The sequence below is a fragment of the Cynara cardunculus genome (assembly GCF_001531365.2).
Source record: "Cynara cardunculus var. scolymus isolate 2C chromosome LG 3, CcrdV1, whole genome shotgun sequence".
In the NCBI taxonomy this organism is placed as follows: domain Eukaryota; kingdom Viridiplantae; phylum Streptophyta; class Magnoliopsida; order Asterales; family Asteraceae; genus Cynara; species Cynara cardunculus.
The window spans coordinates 3,449-22,667 of NC_037530.1; the positions used below are offsets into that span (position 1 = coordinate 3,449).

General features: G+C 38.1%; 4 protein-coding genes across 4 annotated transcripts; 2 read left to right on the forward strand and 2 right to left on the reverse strand.

Moving 5' to 3' along the window:
• Positions 1-1,008: 1,008 nt before the first annotated feature.
• On the reverse strand, positions 1,009-3,359 carry LOC112510049 (metallophosphoesterase 1-like). The gene is made up of 4 exons (XM_025115309.1): positions 3,117-3,359; positions 1,901-2,454; positions 1,479-1,562; positions 1,009-1,387 (listed from the first exon to the last, which is right to left on the reverse strand). Exons 1-4 carry the CDS (start codon positions 3,357-3,359, stop codon positions 1,135-1,137), a joined length of 1,134 nt encoding a protein of 377 aa, XP_024971077.1. The 3' UTR covers positions 1,009-1,134.
• A 1,628-nt stretch (positions 3,360-4,987) lies between these two features.
• Positions 4,988-6,213, forward strand: LOC112509616 (thaumatin-like protein 1b). Its single transcript, XM_025114668.1, has 3 exons — positions 4,988-5,471; positions 5,566-5,854; positions 6,009-6,213. The coding sequence occupies exons 1-3, from the start codon at positions 4,988-4,990 to the stop codon at positions 6,211-6,213; spliced, it is 978 nt and encodes a 325-aa protein (XP_024970436.1).
• Positions 6,214-6,603: 390 nt separating this feature from the next.
• On the forward strand, positions 6,604-9,856 carry LOC112510003 (chloroplastic import inner membrane translocase subunit HP30-2-like). Its single transcript, XM_025115244.1, has 6 exons — positions 6,604-7,014; positions 7,942-8,057; positions 8,210-8,336; positions 9,027-9,175; positions 9,245-9,307; positions 9,530-9,856. Exons 1-6 carry the CDS (start codon positions 6,715-6,717, stop codon positions 9,564-9,566), a joined length of 792 nt encoding a protein of 263 aa, XP_024971012.1. The 5' UTR covers positions 6,604-6,714; the 3' UTR covers positions 9,567-9,856.
• A 607-nt stretch (positions 9,857-10,463) lies between these two features.
• LOC112508549 (ABC transporter B family member 19-like) lies at positions 10,464-18,954 on the reverse strand. The gene is given in 16 exon segments (XM_025113216.1): positions 10,464-11,923; positions 12,638-13,052; positions 13,347-13,763; positions 14,034-14,257; positions 14,344-14,657; positions 14,930-15,189; positions 15,274-15,474; positions 15,606-15,781; positions 15,879-15,933; positions 16,113-16,380; positions 16,566-16,705; positions 17,614-17,670; positions 17,748-17,840; positions 17,923-17,987; positions 18,087-18,179; positions 18,837-18,954. Coding segments are annotated over 16 exon segments (4,356 nt in total).
• Positions 18,955-19,219: the final 265 nt, after the last annotated feature.

Here is a 19,219-nt window from a genome sequence, read left to right on the forward strand (position 1 = left end):
TGAGACCCGTGAGACCACATTTTTACACGTAACCTTCACAGCAAAAACACTGTGAAGGTTTAAAAAAAGTCGAACCTTCACAGCAAAAACAATGTGAAGGTTTAAAAAAAGTCGAACCTTCACAGCAAAAACACTGTGAAGGTTTAAAAAAAGTCGAACCTTCACAGCAAAAACACTGTGAAGGTTTTAAAAAGTCACCTTCACAGCATTTTGCTGTGAAGTTTCAAGTGTAAAATGTTGGTCTCACAGGTCTCACAAAAACAGGCTGGTCTCACATGATCTAAATATATATTGAATTACAAAGTATATCGAGCGACTATCAAACTGCTATTAAAGATACTAAAAACTCAAATCCACCAATGGATGAACAAGAATCTTCAAGATTCTTATACCTTTGGAAACTAGTGCAATCTCCATAGAGGAATTACTACTTAGACATGGGGAAAATACTGTTCTGATTGATTTTTCATTAAATCATATATGAATACAAATGTTTGTATACATTAATTTGTCTATGTAGATTCAAAAGGTTTTGTTTGAAAGGTTATTTGATAGATGGAATGAACATGTTTTTTAATTGAAAGGGCATGTTTGAGAAAAACTTGGCTTTCTGCATGAAGTTCACCTCTTATTGAATAAACCACTTTCTATATCATTAAGTAACTACCAAACAGTCATGTATAGCTGACCAAATAAGCCGTGAAGCACATGTTTTTTAATTGGAAGGGCATATTTGAAAAAAACTTGGCTTTCTGCATTTAGTTCCCCTCTTATTGAATGAATAAACCACTTTTTATATCATTAAGTAACTACCAAACAGTCATGTATAGTTGACCGAATAAGCCGTGGGCCCCATTAAGCTTATTAAGCTGCTAACGTACAAGACCTAGTGACTTACCATCAACCATCATTGAAATATAAAGCACATCGAGTAGCTATTGAATCCATCGAACACATTGAGCTCGTAAATATTTCTTGAAATTTAAAGTACATCTTGTAGATTCTGAACAAATCGAGTGTGTGTGTATATTGAAATAAATAAATGCCATCTTTACGAGCAAAATGCACCAAATAACAACCCAACTTTTCAAAATGCTTCAGTTTCGGACAATCTTGAGACGCGAGTTTATAATATCAACTTCTTAAAGTTGTTTGAACAGTTAATACCAACACAAACAAAAGAGAGATGTAAAAGAGTAGTACATGAGATCTTCCAGCAAGCTTGCAATGGCTGACAATAGCCGAAGTCCCATTCCTTCTGAATGTTACAGCAACAAACGCAGGCTTCTTTCCTGCATCCCACGACATGGCAGGAACAACTATCTCCCGAATCCCATCTGGGTGAGTGTGATCAGAAAACGTCTGCGTGTGTGCACTAAAAACCATCCTGTAGAACACAAAAAACCCTCATTACATCCTAAAAAGAGGCAAAAAGACAGAATCTTTAAGATGGTTGTATATCAAAAACAAAACTCCACCTGGGCCTAAGAGCATGAAAGATATATTCAGTTGCATTTGGTGGAAGAGTTTGCGATAACCCATATGATCCGTCCCTAAATTGACTGAAAAAGATGATTAATTTATGTTAGATATAACATCAGGAACACCCAAAGATCATAATGTACATACTCTGGCTTGTTTGGTTGGTTTGGTTGGTTTTTCGTTAAGTCCTATATGGATAAAGTTGTTTTGTTGCTTAATCCGTCTGTATAGATTGGAAAGGTTTTTTATAGATGGAATGCATGTTTTTTAATCAGAAGTGATAGACTTGGAAAAAAAACTTGGCTTTTTGCATAAAGCTCCTCCCTAGAAGCATACTGATTGAATAAGTTGTGAGTCCCATTAAGCTTATTAAGCTGCCAACAAACAAGCCCAGAGAGACCCATAGATTCCATTCTACCTTCTTTTTGATGGTTCGGCTTTATCCTGCAAGCTCCCAGATCTCCAATTATTTTCTGCTATTTGATGCAAAGGAAAGTGAAGTAACAGTACAGGACCCGATCCAGATGACATTGCGTTTTCTCTCCAGCTAAAGTCATACTGCGGAATCTTGATTCCGGCAGAATCATTTCCGCTTCCCGTTTGCAATTCTATGTGCTCTCTTTCCAAAGCTTTTTCGACACTAAAGCGTAGATCATTGTCCCCACATAGCAATGCAACGGAGTTGAGTGAAAAGAAGTTAACGTTTCCAATATCGAATGCACCACAACCAGCGGAATCCAATCCAGGAAAACTTCTAGTGATCTTATTAACAGATATATCATTCAGCTGACTGCATTCGCCAATGTCCCTATCTCCAGGAACAACATGATAAGGTAGATCAAGAAATGGACCCAATAAGCTGTGGAATTCTTGTAGAACAGATGCCCATTTGCTTCTACTCAGCTCCGATCCTTTAGCAGACACATCTCCTAAGACAATCAGCATATCAGGCTTCAGGAATTCAAATGATTTCTGGTTGAAATATCAATATGTGAGTGAGAGGCATCAGATTATGGAGCTTTAGGCCTTGTTTGTTTCAAAGAAAAAAAACCTCTTATCAGCCTGTCTGAATCGATAAGAAGTTGGGCCAAATTTTCGGAGGCTATTGTGTTTACCGTCATCACTTTACCCGGTAGGAGGTACACCAACTCCTTGTTTGCCTCTTATTATTCTCCAGACCCTCAGCAGCAGACATTTCTCAATCACTCATCTCTCATTGATTAACCTTAAAAGTGTATAAATGTATATAAATTCAACATTATAATGTTTTAAAGGGTAAAATTGAGAATCTATTAGTTTACAAAAACAGTCTTATTGATTTGCTTTTCAGAATTCAGCCCACTTCTTATCGGTCATCAGAACTGAAATAAATCTTCAAACCACCTCTTACAAAAACAAAAAACAAAAAAACTTAATGTCGAATACTTCAAAGGAACAGAATTGCACATTATTAGAAGCATATAATTTGGGAATTTGAAACCACGATCCCAAATTGCTACTCGAATCCAAAATTATGAGAAGGGTAGCCATTTTTTAAGCAGATTGGAATGGAAATCATGGAATGTGATACTGACCCAATGCGATATAATGGTTCACATAGGTTGCTGTGAAGAATCTAATAACAAATGACGTACTCTGAAGAATCTTGAAAAGTAGAAGTCTTTGAAGTGTAGATCCAAGTACCCGGATCGGGATTCATGGCCCGACAAGAGCAAATCGGCGACCATCATAACCTTGAGATCATCTTCCACCTTTCCCTGATGGATTTCTTGATTGCTGACGCCGGGAACAACGTCGCAGGAGGGGGTAGGGACCCAATTTTCATAGAAAATGTGAAGGATAGTGACGAGGAACAGCAGGAGACGTTTCTGAACCATCAGCGGTATGAAGAAAATGAAATCTAGGGTTTTGGATGTCAACCCTTAAATTTGGGTTATCGACTTTCTATTTTTTTTAATTTAAAAAAAATAACTTAAAAATATATTTTTTTCAAAAAAAAAAAACCCCCGTAATTTCACCAATTACTTTAACGAAAATACGTGAGAGACACAAATATTCATGTGGACCCCGTATATATTTTTTGGATTAGGTTATAATTGATGGGACCCATTACAAAACTAATATTGAAAACATTGAAAAAATTAGTCATTCACAACCAGAATCATCTTACGTCCTCCAACTGATAACCATTTTTTCATGGGTTAAAATTAGTGAAAGAGGAGGAGATTCACGATTCATTTTAGGAAACTAGATGGATGCTATACCGAAATAGAGATCGACTCGGTCAACACTCGACTTGACATATTAACGAGTCGAGCTACCCAATATCTGACTCAAAAAGCTCGTGAGGTACTCGAATTTTTATATATAATATAATAAAAATGTCTTACATTTTTAAATATTTGAACAATATTGTGCATTTTTAACTATAAAAACTAATAAATAATTTGTTTCCTCAAAAGCATAACTAAAAAAACAAAAAATTATATAAGTATCGGTGAAGTTGTCTTACATTTAAAGAGATATAACAAAATAAAGATGAAGAGTTGTCATAAAAAGAAAGGGTGATGAATAAAGCTTGTAACTTTGTATTTTTGATGATTAAGTTTTTAAAATTTAAGAGAACATCTTTAAGTTTTATGATTTATAAGAGAACACCTTAAAATTTCATAAATTTCGATGGATGAGCTTGTCTCGAGTTCAGCTTTATTCAAGTTCGAGTTCAATTTGATTCGAGTTTGAGTTCGAACTTGATTCGAGTTTCAAACGAGTTCGAGTTTAAAAAATTGCAATCGAGTTTAGTTTTTAACTACTCGTGAGTTTTCAAGTCGAGTTCAAGCTTAAGACATGCCTATTAAATTCGAGTTGAATATATTGATACTCGAACTCGACTCAAATCATTTACACTCCTAGTTTCTATTAACAATTTTTCTAGATTTTTATAGTGTTCACATGGATTTTCATCCTTCCTGCTTTAATGAAAATTTTGGAGAAATTGATGATTTTTTTTTGAAAAAAAAAAAAGTATTTTTGTAGTTAAAAGAAAGGGGTTAGTTAAAGTTGGCATCATAATTCATGAACATAACCGCATAGGCATAGGCCATTGCCCTATTTTAAAGTTTAAACAAACCGCTACTACGTCGTTTCGGAATTTATATTCTCGATTTCTTGAATTGAAATTAAAGCATGGATTTTTTCTGATTGCTTTTTTCCCCAAATAGTGTCTCCCATAGGAATCTTTAGATTGCCCTTTCCATAACCATCTTTATGCATGATTCCGCTCACCCTTTTGAAAACACACAGTAACCCCTCGTAATTCAGCTCATGCAACTGGTAAAGAAAGGAATTACTTATCAGAAAGGCCACCCGTTTCATGCGAAAAAGCAAAGCCAATTAAAACCCTTTTCATCGAAGCAACCTTCGCTTTCATGGCGGATACATATATATATATATCCAAGACTCCATTCTTGATTCTTTAACACAAGACAACCCACAGACATCTAATATGCTTACGATATCAACCTGCAAGCTCGCCATTTTCATCTTTCTTGTGTCTTTCTTCTCATGTTCATCCGCTTCTGTATTCACCATAACGAATAACTGTCCTTTCACGATATGGCCAGCCACCCTTTCTGGTTCAGGAACCACTCCACTTCCGACCACCGGGTTTCAATTGAATTCAGGTCAAAGTGTGCAGATTCCCACCACCCCGGCGTGGTCTGGAAGAGTGTGGGCAAGAACGGGTTGTTCCTTTGATGCTTCTGGTGTTGGAAAATGCGAAACTGCAGATTGTGGAGGGAAGATGGAGTGTGGAGGGATGGGTGCAACCCCGCCTGCATCGCTCTTCGAGATAACGATCGGAGGGTACAACAATATGGATTATTACGATGTTAGTTTTGTGGATGGTTACAATCTCCCGATCATTGTTGTCCCGCGCTCATCTTCCGGTGGTTGTAATGCCACCGGATGTGCTTCAGATATCAACATGGGTGAGTCTTCGTTTCTTGATTCTTGAATCTTTATGTATTTTCTTGACTCAAATGATTTAGATAACAGAGAAACCATGTGAATTGGGGTCTACAGGCTGCCCAAAAGAGCTTCAGGTGGTGGGAGGGGATGGTGGTGGAGGTGGCCGTGGCGGCGGGGGCGTGATCGCCTGCAATAGTGCTTGTGGTGCATTCGGGATTGACCAGTACTGTTGCAGCGGGCAATACGCGAATCCAAACACATGCCGGCCATCTTACTACTCTAGCATCTTTAAGAGAGCTTGTCCACGAGCTTATAGCTACGCATTTGATGATGGCACTAGCACGTTTACCTGCAACGCTTACGAATACGCCATCATCTTCTGCCCCAATGCCAACAACAACGGGTAATTAACTTCTTTCATCTATCCCAGATAAAATCTCTCCAAGAGTTACTTTTATCGGTTTCCAGATAAAATCTTTTCAAGACCACTAAAGATTTACTTGACTGTTTTGCAAGACCATTATCTAAGTCTCAGTGTTTTTTGATTTGAAATGCAGGATGGAACCAACAACTGGTCTTGGGCCAGGACCAGAACCGGGGGCGGGAGTTGGGGCGGGGGCATTGGTCGCCCCGCATATAAAAGATGGCAAGATAAGAGGGTCTACGCAGACAAATACATCTTCAAACGCCAATTTACCGGTTTCTATACCAATATGTCTCATTGTACTTTCATTTCTTTCAACGTACCTTGTACATATATAACCTTTATTGGTCGGTTCCGCCCAATAATCAACACCCAAGAGACCCAAATCAATAAAATACTTGCATGCATATATAGATATGTTAATACTCACATTCAATTTTTTCTAATAGATGAATTTATTATATATGTCAATAATAACGTCCTAAAACAGATCAAATTTATATTTAGAAACGTGGTGTTTCTTTTTTAAATCTTACATCAACATATAATGCTATTTTTCCAATTTCGACATAAGATTGTTAGGTTTTTGTTGGAGATAGAAAATAAAGACACAAACTTGGAAATCATAACAAACTTGTCTATACTTAAAATCAACAAAAACCTCAAAATTTTGGAAAAACAGAACATGGGTATTAGAGGACCCGTCTATTATTGATCTGCTATTCTCCCATCGCAAACCCAATCCATCTGAAAGGACCAAACCCACCTTCTCCTCATCTTTACAATCACAGAAACAACATAAAAGCTTCAAGCTTTTTGTCTTTTTGATAGCAACAACAATGGTGGAAGGAAAGCAAGAAGTGTTAGTAGTTCATGCACCAAAAGATTTGATGCAAAATCCAATCACGCAGTTGCAAACCAAGTTTAAAGAATTAGAGAATGGGTTCAAGGGCTGGCTTGCCCAACAATCTTTACCGGTTGAGGCCGCCGTTGTCACCATCACTGGGGCAGCTCAGGGTGCGGCCATCGGTGGTTTCATGGGTACACTCACCAACGATGTCGCCACCTCTTTTCCAGCTGCACCACCTCCTGGCGCCTCCCTGAATCCACAGACTATGGCGTCCTTCCAGCAAGCTCAGGTTCGTATCTCGATTTGGTTCATTTTTTCTTGGGGTTTAGGGTTTTGGGAATTTGATAAAAGATTTCAAGACATTTTTTTTTTTTTTTTATGATTATTAGAATCGTCTTTGTGTATATATAAACGTTGATCTTTTTGTGGATGGATAGTGAGATTATGGATTGGGGTCTGTTAGAATGGAGATTGTTGGAATGGATTGATATTTGAGTTGGGAAGAATCACAGTTTGATAGTTAGGTCTGAGATTAATAGCCTTATTAAGAATTCAAAATTCAACTATGTTGTTTGGTTGGTTTTCCATACGGTTTGTTAGCAGCTTAATAGGCTTAAGGAGACTCACAACTTATTCCGTTAGCTATAGACTGTTTGGTAGTGGCTCAGCGATATACAAAGTGGATTATTCGGTGAGCTTTTAGGGGGAGCTTTATGCAGAAAGCCAAGTTTTTTTTTTCAAATCGGCCCCTCCCTATTTAAAAACACTCTCCTTCCGTCTATGAAAACCCCACCCAAACAAAAACCTTCCCAATATATACAGACAGACTTTATCCATTAAGGACTTGATTGAAAACCAACCAAGTATGGATAAGGTTGTCCTCGTGGGTTGATTTGTCTATATAGATTGAGAAGATTTTTGTTTGGGACGGGTTTTCCATAGATGAAAGGAGCATGTCTTTTAATTGGGATGGACATGTTTCAAACAAACTTGGCTTTCTTGCATAAAGCTTCCCCTTAGAAGCTTACGAAATAAATCACTTTCTATATCAAGCCACTACCAAACAATCGAGTATAGGTGACTGAATAAGCTGTTAGTCCCATTAAGCTCATTAAGTTGCTAACAAACAGACCCTGAACTCTGAAATAATGTTATTGGAAGTTGGAACTAACACTTCTCACGGGTATGTGTTCTTAAACTGAGTGTTTTTTTACAGGCTCTTTCAGGAGGGCCCTTCATACAGGCCCGTAATTTTGCTGTTATGACGGGCGTGAATGCAGGCATATCGTGTGTCATGAAAAGATTAAGAGGCAAGGAAGATGTCCAATCAAGGTAAGCTAATACGGAAGTATTAGAAGATCTCAAAAGGGTCTCTAGCCTACCGAATACGGGCCTTTGACCTTCCTGGAGGTCAAGGCACCAAAGATGAGGAGTGTGTGAATTATTTTTGTTTTGCTGTAATTGTTATTTACGTATGATTGCAGTATGGTAGCAGCTTTCGGTTCGGGGGTCATGTTTTCTTTGGTTAGCGGCATGGGGGGGCCTAATCAGGCTGCAAATGTAATCACGTCTGGCGTTTTCTTTGCACTCCTTCAAGGTGGACTCTTTAAGGTGAGCATATCCATGTGTAAGGTGTCTTTGTGAGCTTTGCTAGGGTAGAGGGCTGTTTGGTTGTTTTTTCATTAAGTCCTATGTGGATTAATATGTCTGTATAGATTGAGAAGATTTTTGTTTGGGAGGGTTTTTTCATAGATGGAAGGAACGTGTTCTTTAATTGGAGGTGACAGGTTTGGAAAAAAAACATGGCTTTCTGCATAAAGCTCCATCCTGACAGCTTAGTGAATAAGCCACCTTCAATATCATTAAGTCACTACCAAATAGTCATGTATAGCTGACTGAATAAGCTGTGTCTCATTAAGCTGCTAACAAATGGACTGTTTATTATGGATTGGTTCCTCAAGATGGACAGTGGAAAGGTCTGCCTACATCTTACCATCTCTAGACCCTGCTCTGCGTGGGATTTACTTGGTTCTTTTGGTTTGGTTTAAACCTACAAGTGTTATAAGATGATATAGCATGGGATGGAGCTCATTCCATGGACGGGTTATTTAGCAGAATAACATTCTAACAAAAAAATTAAATGCACGACCTCCTGACAGATTTAAGAACGTCTTTGCCTAACAAAAGAATGTCACTTCCTAAATGCCTCAAAATCTGTCAGAAGGTCATGTATTCTAATATATAAATAATATTTGATCGATGCAGTACTTGAAGTTGGTGTTAACTAGAATAATCGTGCAGGTAGGGGAGAAATTCTCAAAACCCCCGGTGGAAGACGTGTTGTACAATAAAACAAGATTCATGTTGTCTAGTCTTGGTCTTGAAAACTACGAAAAGAACTTCAAAAAGGGACTGCTAAGCGATAACACTTTGCCGCTTCTTACTGACAGGTAAGTTTTAACGAAAATCTTGCATTACTAATTATTCTGACTGACCGTTTTCTTGATCACATGAATCAGTGCTCTACGAGACGTAAGTATCCCTCCTGGACCACGACTCATCATTCTTGATCACGTTCAAAGGTATTAAAGATTCTTTTTAGTGCTCACCTGACCTCGACTAATCCCATGGGGCCTTGAAGTTAACGGTAGCCAAACCCTCTAATGGTCCTAAAGGGACTTGAACCAATGACCTCTGGGGAGCAATCTCGAGTTCTTATTTACCAAGAATTCCCATTATATATATATATATATATATATATAAAATGAATTAGTTTGAGATTGAGGTGGGATTTGATTATGCAGGAACAAGGAGGTGAAGAAAGGTGGTAGGTGGACATAGGATTTATTCAAATGTAGGATTATTATGCACAAGAAGAAGAAGAAGAAGATGATGATGATGATAATAAGAGGCTGGTTTTGGTAGCAAATTCATTTTTATGCAATAAAATATGGCCCCCCTTTGGATTCCTAGGGGGCGGGTTTTGTGTAGGACTGGTCGTCGTTGACGGTAATCAATCCTTTTGCTAAAAGATATGGTCCTTTTGAAGATATGGATGGGAATAATCTGTTAAATTATCCAATAATTGCAATTGAATTCCAGTATGTGTTCATTTCCTATTGTATTCTTTCAAAGAGGTTCTAAAACTTGCATTCAATTCTAGTTGTCTTTATTGGAAAGATATAGACAAACCTGTTTCTTTAAGAGTGTGTGTGTTTGGTATGTAGGACAAGATGGTATAAAATCTTTGGATGTTTCAGGGGCTGTTTGGTTGGTTTTTTATTACGTCATGTATGAATAAAGTTGTCTTGTAGATTAATCTGTTTGTATAAATTGAGAAGACTTTTGTTTGAGAGGGTTTTTCCATAGATGGAAGGACATGTTTACTTGGCTTTCTGCATAAAACTCTCCTCTAGAACCTTAATGAATAAGCCACTTTCTATATGATTAAGCCACTACCAAACAGTCATGCTGACGGAATAAGCTGAGTCCCGTTAAGCTACTAACAAATTAGTTCACTTGTTTCTTCCCCAGCTCTAAAACTGCACTTCTTGATGTGAAACTTATATGAAAACTCTCTACACATCTGAACACAAATGATATCAAAGTTTTGACTTAAAAGAAGCACTTACATATAATAAACTTGTTAAAGTGACAATAGTTGCTTCACCTTCTATGATATATATATATATATATATATATATATATATATATATCTTCTGTCTCTATATCTAACTTCTACTTCATGCTCTGAATCCTGTAGAATCTTGAATAAATTCCTTCAGATGCTGCTACAAGTGCTGAATGTGTACCAATTTCTACTACCTTACCTTTCTCCATCACAACTATCTTATCAGAATGTACTACTGTAGAAAGCCTATGCGCAACTGTAATCTGTGTCGATTGACTGATTCCATTCCGGTTGATCGATTCCATCGCACTCACCACAGCTCTTTCCGACTCTGCATCAAGTGCACTTGTTGCCTCATCCAACAGCATGATCGCCGGATTCTTTAACAGGGTCCTTGCAATCGCGATTCTCTGCTTTTGCCCCCCGGAAAGTTGGCATCCCTTTTCGCCAACCACAGTCTCATACCCATCTGGCAAATTGCTTACAAACTCGTGAATGTTTGCTTCTCTCGAGACTTCTATAACTTCGCTTTCCGATGATCCTTCTGTTCCGTAACAGATGTTGTCTCTAATCGAGCAACTGAACAGTAATGGTTCTTGTTGAACCAACCCGATCTGTCTCCTTAGATTTCTCAGATTGTATCGTGTTATATCTCTTCCATCGATCAATATCAGTCCTCCTAGCGGAAGATAGAATCGTAGTAAAAGGGCTAAAACCGAAGACTTTCCTGCTCCACTGGGTCCCACTAGAGCCACCTTCGATCCAGCTTCAATCCGCAAGGTGAAATTGTCAAGAATCGTTACTTCTGGTCTTGATGGATAAGTAAAGTTGACATTTCGAAACTCGATTTCTCCTTTTATCCTTTCAGAAGGTGGGTTCTCGGGTTCGTCAGGTTCAATCTCGGTTTGTCGGTCGAGAGCTTGAAATACAGGAGTTAATACGTTAATGGCAGATATTACGGTTGGGATTAGAGTCCATAGCTCGGTGATTGACGGTACTGTAAGCGAGAAAATCTGGTATGATCTTATCCCGTCTTCGAAACTCGCTTGCTTTTTTTCAACCAAAACGGTCGAATACCATAAAGCAACGGCATGAGCAATGTTCCATAGGCAAAGGGACACACCTTGAATGAAGCCATAATGGACACTTTGCTTTCGACTCTTTCTTAGCGGTCCATCTAGAGACAATTTAGCTCTTTCGAGTATGTGTTCTTCGTGACAGAAAGAAGCAACGGTTTTTATGTTTGTTGCGGATTCGGAAGCAAGGGAAACGAGTTCTGAATGTGCTGCAGCCGTGTCGCCTGAAAACCCTTTGGCGGATTTAGCTTGAATAAGACCGCCTATGAAGTGACAAGGCATCACCGCCCAAGCTACCAAACCCATTCTCCAGTTAACGATCATGCTAACGATGGTTGCTATCAAGATCGACGAAATGCATTGCACGATGACAGCCATACGATCGGATATTATGGTCTTGACTGTGGAAGTCTCGTTTATGATTCGTGAAGTAAGGGAACCGACACTGTTTTCAGGCTTGTCGAACCATGCTAATTCGTTGCGGAGTACAGCTGTAAGATACAAGATAAACGATTTCATATACGTTTTTATCGTGCACTATAACAAAATTGGTTTTATACGACGCTTAAGGGCTGTTTGGTTGGTTTTCCATTAAGTCCTATATGGATAAAGATGTTTGTGTGATTATTTTGTCTGTGTTGATTAGGAAGATTTTTGTTTGAAAGAGCTTTTTCATAGATGGAAGGAGCGTGTTTCAATTGAGGGGCATGTTTGAAAAAAACTTGGCTTTATACATTATTAAGTCACTACCAAACATTCATGTATAGTTAACCGAATAAGTTGCGAATCTCATTAAGCTGCTAACAAAGAAGCCCTTAGAATGTTTAAGTGTCCTAATACAGTACTTTATAGAACATAAGTTTATAGGACCAAACTTTCAAGGGTTCTATCTAAATACGTTACAATAGGTTTATAGGACACTTTTAGGCGTTTTAACAAGCTTTTTAGGACTCTTTTAAATTAAAGTGTCCTATTAGCTATTTTTACGGTACTCTTCTGAGAAGTATCCTATAAACCCATCTTTTTATAGGGCACTTGTATCTATGAGACACTTTTTCAATTATTGTCGTATAAAATGGTTAACAGGACACTTATTTTTTAAAGCATTCTAAAAAGAACTTGTTAAAACGTCTTATAAACCTATTGTAACAGTTTTAGATATGACGCTTTTTGATTTAGGACACATAACAGTAAGAATGCAGTACCTGAATACAAAGCTTGTCGAAGGTTTGTCATTGCCTTCTCTCCGATTACTCCATAAAAGTAGTGCTGCAAAGTGTGGCTGAAGAGTGAAAGCAAACCGATAGCCGAGAAGAGCAGTGAATACCAACCGACTTTCTCTTTAGCGCCATGCTTATAATATGCAACTCCTATTGTTATGATAAAGAAGCCAAAAACGGGTTTTGAGATGCCGGAAAATGCAGCAGCACAAGATCCAACACCGATCTTTACAAACTCCCGGTTGTTCAACCCAAACCAGATTCTGAAAAAGACATCTTTTTTTACACTTCCATCATGTTGGTCTTCTTGCTTGGGAGCATCTTTGAGGATTTTGTTAGATTCTATATGCTTATCAACTGGTTCTACCTGTTCAACAACCTGTTGATCGACTCTTTCGGTCTCTTTAGTGGGATGTACAGAGCTGTGAAATAACATATTGTTAGACCAAAGTTTACACTCATGTTGGATCACAGAAAGCTACCTAAGAACTTATTTGTTACCACACAACTTATTCGGTCAGCTATATATGATTGTTTGGTAGTGGCTTAATGATATAGAAAGTGGCTTATTCAGTAAGCTTTTTGGGGAAGCTTCATGAAGAAAAAAGCCAAGTTTTTTTTCTTCCAAACACGCCTCTCCAATTAAAAGAACATGTTTATTCCATCTATGAAAAAAACTCTTCCAAACAAAGACATTTTCAATCTGTACAAACAGATTAATACAAACAGACATCTATTCAGAAGATGGAACATTAGCTCATACGAACCTCGATTCACCTTCTGCGCTGATGTTCTGCATGCTAAATAAGCTGCTGTAAAACTCACTGGTTTGTAGCAAGCTACTGTGTGTTCCTGTCTCCGTGACTTGCCCATTTTGTACGACTACAATCATATCTGCATTCACAATGGTCGACATCCTATGTGCAATTAAGATGACTGTTCTCCCTTTCATTGCACTCTCGAGTGCATCTTGAACCAACTTCTCAGACGCGGAATCAAGTGCACTCGTTGCCTCATCGAGCAAAAGAATTGGAGGATTTTTCAATATGGCTCTTGCAATAGCAATTCTTTGTTTCTGTCCGCCCGATAATTGTACACCCCTTTGTCCTACCTTTATATCATCAAAAAGATTTATTTAGATCAACCTAGCAAATTTCCCTTTTTCTGGAAAGGTGTTCCAGGCTATGCCTAGACTAATTCCCGGAAATTGTGACCGGAAGAAACTCAGTGGTCACAATTGTTGTGTAGGCCTGGAATTGAATCCCGGGCAGATGGGATATTCCACCACATCCCCCGGGCTTCAACCATTATGCCACGAGGCCCATGACCCTTGTGGTTTAGTAAATTTCCCTTGATGGGTTGATAATGTAATGCAACTTACATCCGTTAAGTACTGATTCGGGAGTTGGGATATGAAAGCGTGTGCATTTGCCATAGTTGCTGCAATCTGGATCTGTTCGTCATCTGCATCTTTCTTTCCTACCTTCATGTTGTCCTTGATCGTGCCCGCAAAGAGCGCCGGTTCTTGTGAAACTGCTCCTATATTTTCTCTTAGAAACTTTAAATCAAGATCCTTGACATTGTGGTTGTCGACAAGGACCTCACCTGGCCATCACCAAACCATATCAGTTATTGTTCAGTATAAAGGCTTATTCAAGTGCACAAAAAATGGCGCGGAGGTGGATCCAAACCTTTTTCAGGATCATAGAACCTTGGCACGAGAGAGATGATGGTGCTTTTCCCACACCCGCTACTACCTACTAGAGCCACAACCTTTCCTGCTGGGATGGATAACGAGAATCCCTGAAGGATCAGTTTCTCTTGGCGTGACGGGTAAGCAAAATGGACGCCACGAATCTCGATGTTCCCGTTAATCTTTTCAAGAATCGCCCCTTTTGAATCATAACTTATAAGAGATTTCCTCTCAATCACCTCAAACACTTCTTTTCCTGCAGCTCTTGCTTGATTGAAGATTTGCATGTCCGGTGCTGCATACGTGATTGATCTGGTGGAGGACAGAAAAATGAAAAATTTGAGAAACACCCTCTAACCATTCATCTGAACCATATGTCATACAAGTAATTGAAACTCTTGGTTTTTTATGCACATATAATACTAGACAATTTCTTCAGAAATTATGTTGTATACACCTGTGCCGTGCATGCCATCAAGATAAACGGTTACTAGAGTCTTACTCAGTTCTTCATTTTTTTTACGGTTTTCCGCTGAACCTGACCCTATGTGTGAATGTAGTAAATGGTATACTTTGATTCTTACATGGCTCCAAAGAGGATGCTCATGACTGCAGCGATAACATCCCCTCCTTGAGCTCTTTTGGCTACAACAACAAGAGCTCCAATCCAAACAATCAGAGCCCAAGAACAAAACGTCACTGTTTGGAATACGCCCGTTCCAACTCCTTTGATTAACGCTTCTCCCTTGCTAATGATTAACTGTCTCTGCATGCAATCTGAGAAAGATTTTATCGCGGAGCTTTCTCCAACAAAAGCGAACACGGTTCTGATCTGAGAAATTGTCTGCAAGAAATCAAAGTGGAATTTGAGAACACTTTCCAGAATAGAATTCATTTGTGAATGGAACGCTTAAGCTAAGCGTTTTACCTGTTCGACCATTACTGTGGCTTCTGCCAAGTAAGCTGTTTTCGTGGCTGATATAGAGTTCATTTTCTTCGTATAAGTGGCTCCAATCATGAGAATCATAGGAACAACAAACAAGGTGAGCAGCGACACCTCCCAGCATGATATAAAAGCTATTACAACCCCGGTAAAGAAGGTTGCGAAGCATGATATGAAATGTCCCAACTGTAAAGGGAGAGAATTTCATTAAGTGGTCATAGCCATTGATCGTATATACATTCAAGCCACATGTTTTCACATGGAAACACTCTAGTAACCATTCATCGGTACAGTGTTGTACATAGACAGACCGTTACCTTCTCGCCAATAGCGTCTTGGATGATACCCATATGATTACTAATTCCCGTGATGATTTTTCCGTTTGTCAATTCCGTGTCAAAAGCGCCGATCTCTTGTTTAAGAACTGCTTTCAGATATGCGAGTCTTAACCGTGCAACTTGTCTCTCACTTGCATACATCCACCCACCAACTTCTGCATATGCCAAAGCAAACATGTGTAAGCAATTTCATTGTCAATCTTCAGATTATAATCTGTGCTTTTCTAAATAATCATCAGAAAACAGTTTTACCTATAATTCCAGCAGGAAATGTAGCAAAGGCCATGTACCATACAAACGGTATAACCTGAGTGGAAATAGAAACCAAAATAGACTGTTTTATAGGACTAAACAGGTGTGCATCATATATAAAGGTGTTATAAACTTAAGTCCTATAAAGCAGTATAGTATAGTAGGACATTTAGACATATTTAGCGTCCTATAAAGCCAATTTTGTTGTAGTATAGATGTGTATAGTAGTCTTACCTTCTTGAGGGCTTTCACCATACCAATATCATCATTTATATTATTACCGAATGCATCTATGGCTTTCCCGAGTAGCAGATAACCAAGTGGCTGGGCAAGACCATGTATAATAGAACCCAAAGATGCAAGAGCCATTAGAGTGTAATCCAGTCCATCGGCATAGCTTAAAAGCTTGCTGAACGGCAATGGCTGATCATTCAGAATCTGTTTTTCGTCATCTGTAACTTTCCTCATTGTGCATGAAACCAAACTGTTGACATTTGCTTTTCTTTTATATTGATTTACATACAAGAATCAACAAAGGATCATGAGTGCATATTTTTGCTGGCATTGTAAAATAAGAAAATAGATGACAGATAGCGGTTGTTTTTTATGCTTGTTTTCGATGCTGACGGGTTTTTATAGTTTTAAATGTTGATATAACGAAGAACAATGCTATTGTCTTATTCATACGTTTGCCGTCTTCTTGCAGCATATTCTTTTCGAGTGTAAGCTAATATGCCATGCCTGGTCTCCTTCCAAAAGGGAACAGATTCGTACGGGTTTCCTCTTACTTTTAAGGTATCATACTCGGTCTTTCGGATTTGGATTCTCTAAAACCTTCGGCAAAACTATACCTTAAATCTATAAGAAATTACTTTCTTGTTCACTTGTATCCCTTAACATGATCTCTTTATAGTGTTAGATATATCGGGTTGTTTGCTTTCATTTTAGGACCTTAGTTTTATAGGAAATTGATTGAAATAGCCAATCCCATCAACCAAATTCACTTTTTAGCCATTTTTTAGAGCCTCTTCCCAAAATAACGGTCTTTACGCAGATATTTTATGCATTTGCGTAAAGATTGATTACCGGAAGAAAAAAGAATCAATCTTTACGCAAAAAATTGAATCTTTTTTTCTTTTCTTCCTCTAATATGAAGATCGAGCTTACGGCTTTACGCAAATGCGCAAGACATTTGCGTGAACTCCAAATAATTTTCTCTCTTGAATATTTTTGTGATAATTTTGTTTCTTGGCATTTACATTTATTTTATATCATTAAAAAACTTGGAATAACAAGATATTTTATTCTAACTTTGTCATCATCGAAAGATCTTTTTGAATCTTAAACCTTGCTGTATTAATAATAAAATATTTCGCCATAAATGTAATCATCGCCCCTACGTTTGAATCTCCATATAGCCATGCATTTTAATTGGTGCCCCCATGGTTGTTGTTATGGTAGCTTAATCATATATATATATATATAGAGGGGCTTATTCAGTACGCCTTTGAAATGGAGTTTTATGCAGAAAGCAGTTTTTTCCAAACCTACCTTTCATCTATGAAAAAACCCTTATAAACAAAAACCTTCCAAGTTTATACAAACAGATTATTTCAGAATCAAATTCAATAGGATCAAAGTTTAGAGAAACAACTAAAAAATCCATTGGTGTTAATAGCAGCTTTGTTAGTGCAATTCGTGTATACGGCCTCTGCTGTTGGTATCTATCTTGTACCAGCATTGCAACAACCCCTTGCATAATTGCCCGTTTCGGAAACAACCGTATACCTTTCTGCAAACAGGTTGATTACCAAAAAAGATGACGACATTTGCAACGTAAAATTTACATCAAATACACTTCATATTAACCTGCTTCTGGTTCTGGGCACAGTCGGGTTGCTGTTCTATGATTTCTAGTGAGACTGATGAGTTGAGTGGCATAGTCATAGATGGTAAATCCACCTAAAGCATACACGAAGGCAAATTATCAGCTTATGAAATGTGTAAAACGATATATATGCAATGGAAAATCTTAAATATGAACAGAAGAAAATCTCATGACATCACCATGGACGACCATCGCTTCCATTAACCCTCCGTATATTTTATCTGAAAGACAACCCTGCATAGAGAAAGAGCAGCCACGCCTGCAAATGACATGTTAATGGAAAATGATAAGGTGGAGGGATGAATAGATGAAGACGTTACCTGATAAAGCTGCACAGGGAAGGCCGAAAAACATCCACGACACGACGGTAGTAGTATTGATGGGAAAGAAAGAAACAGAGATGCAGTTGTATCCTGCAAATAAAGATGATTGCAAATGGTCATAACTCATGCAATACAAATAGAAAAAGGCAAAACAATGATCATCAACCATGTATGAAGATTGAACATAGACACAAGATTACTAGAATTATAAATCGGCTACAATCGACAAAACTCAACAAAATACTCTATACTAAGTAATCCAGATTACAACATTTATTCTGGTAAATTAAGAAAATCCATATCAATTTCACTGATTTCCAAGAATGAATTCTGTGAGGGGATTAAGACTAATAAGCTGACCTCATGAGATTTGCAGGGTAGAATTAGAAATGCAGCTGCATCAAAGGGTTGCTTTAAGAAGAAGCGATGACTGGATTATTACTTTTTGAGCGTTATTGGGATCTAAATTGGATTTCTTAACGGATCATTTTGATGTTTGAACGCGCTGTCGGAGAGATGCTTCCACTTCTCAAGTTCCAGAAAGTAAGAATGTCGCCGACTCCTGCAACTCTTTGGATTGTTCGATGATTCTAGAAACTTCATCCGCCACCTTTCTAATTCTCTCCGGTGGGTGGTCCCATTTGCATGTTGGTGACCGGAAGAGAAGTGAGTAAGTAAATCGATTGGGGGGTTAGATGCTAGTTTGTTTGTTGCAGACAACCAACTTCCACCTAACACAAAAATTACTTGAAAAGATAGCCGGTAACTTTCCTCCTCCACCCCAGATCAGCGACGGAAGCAATTGCAGGGATTCATGAACAAATAGATGGTTGGTTGTGCCAGCCGCAACGGTGCTCTTCTTCATGTACACAAATGAATCAGGGTGCTTGCTTTGTATCTGTTAGTGATAGAATTGCAACTTATTTAGTTAGCTCTACATGGTTGTTCGGTAAGGGTTTAATGATATACAAAGTGACTTATTCGATAAGCTTTTAGGTTGTTTTATGTAAAACCCGAGCTTTTTCTAAATGTGTTCGATTCATTAGCATTAAGAACGCTGGTTTTAAGAATGAGTGGTGGGGATTTTAAAAAACATTTGATATATTTAAAGATATATATATATATATATA

Bases quoted from the DNA above. Each gene is read 5' to 3' on its own strand.
- LOC112510049 (XM_025115309.1), bottom strand. From the start codon at position 3,359: ATGGTTCAGAAACGTCTCCTGCTGTTCCTCGTCACTATCCTTCACATT. The intron at 1,563-1,900 runs GTAGAATGGAAT...CATCTTTTTCAG, and splicing joins GCCGAACCATCAAAAAGAAG to TCAATTTAGGGACGGATCAT. The intron at 1,388-1,478 runs GTGGAGTTTTGT...TGTGTTCTACAG, and splicing joins TTTCATGCTCTTAGGCCCAG to GATGGTTTTTAGTGCACACA.
- LOC112509616 (XM_025114668.1), top strand. From the start codon at position 4,988: ATGCTTACGATATCAACCTGCAAGCTCGCCATTTTCATCTTTCTTGTG. The intron at 5,472-5,565 runs GTGAGTCTTCGT...TGGGGTCTACAG, and splicing joins TGCTTCAGATATCAACATGG to GCTGCCCAAAAGAGCTTCAG. The intron at 5,855-6,008 runs GTAATTAACTTC...TTTGAAATGCAG, and splicing joins CCCAATGCCAACAACAACGG to GATGGAACCAACAACTGGTC.
- LOC112510003 (XM_025115244.1), top strand. From the start codon at position 6,715: ATGGTGGAAGGAAAGCAAGAAGTGTTAGTAGTTCATGCACCAAAAGAT. The intron at 8,337-9,026 runs GTGAGCATATCC...ATAATCGTGCAG, and splicing joins TTCAAGGTGGACTCTTTAAG to GTAGGGGAGAAATTCTCAAA. The intron at 9,176-9,244 runs GTAAGTTTTAAC...CACATGAATCAG, and splicing joins TTGCCGCTTCTTACTGACAG to TGCTCTACGAGACGTAAGTA.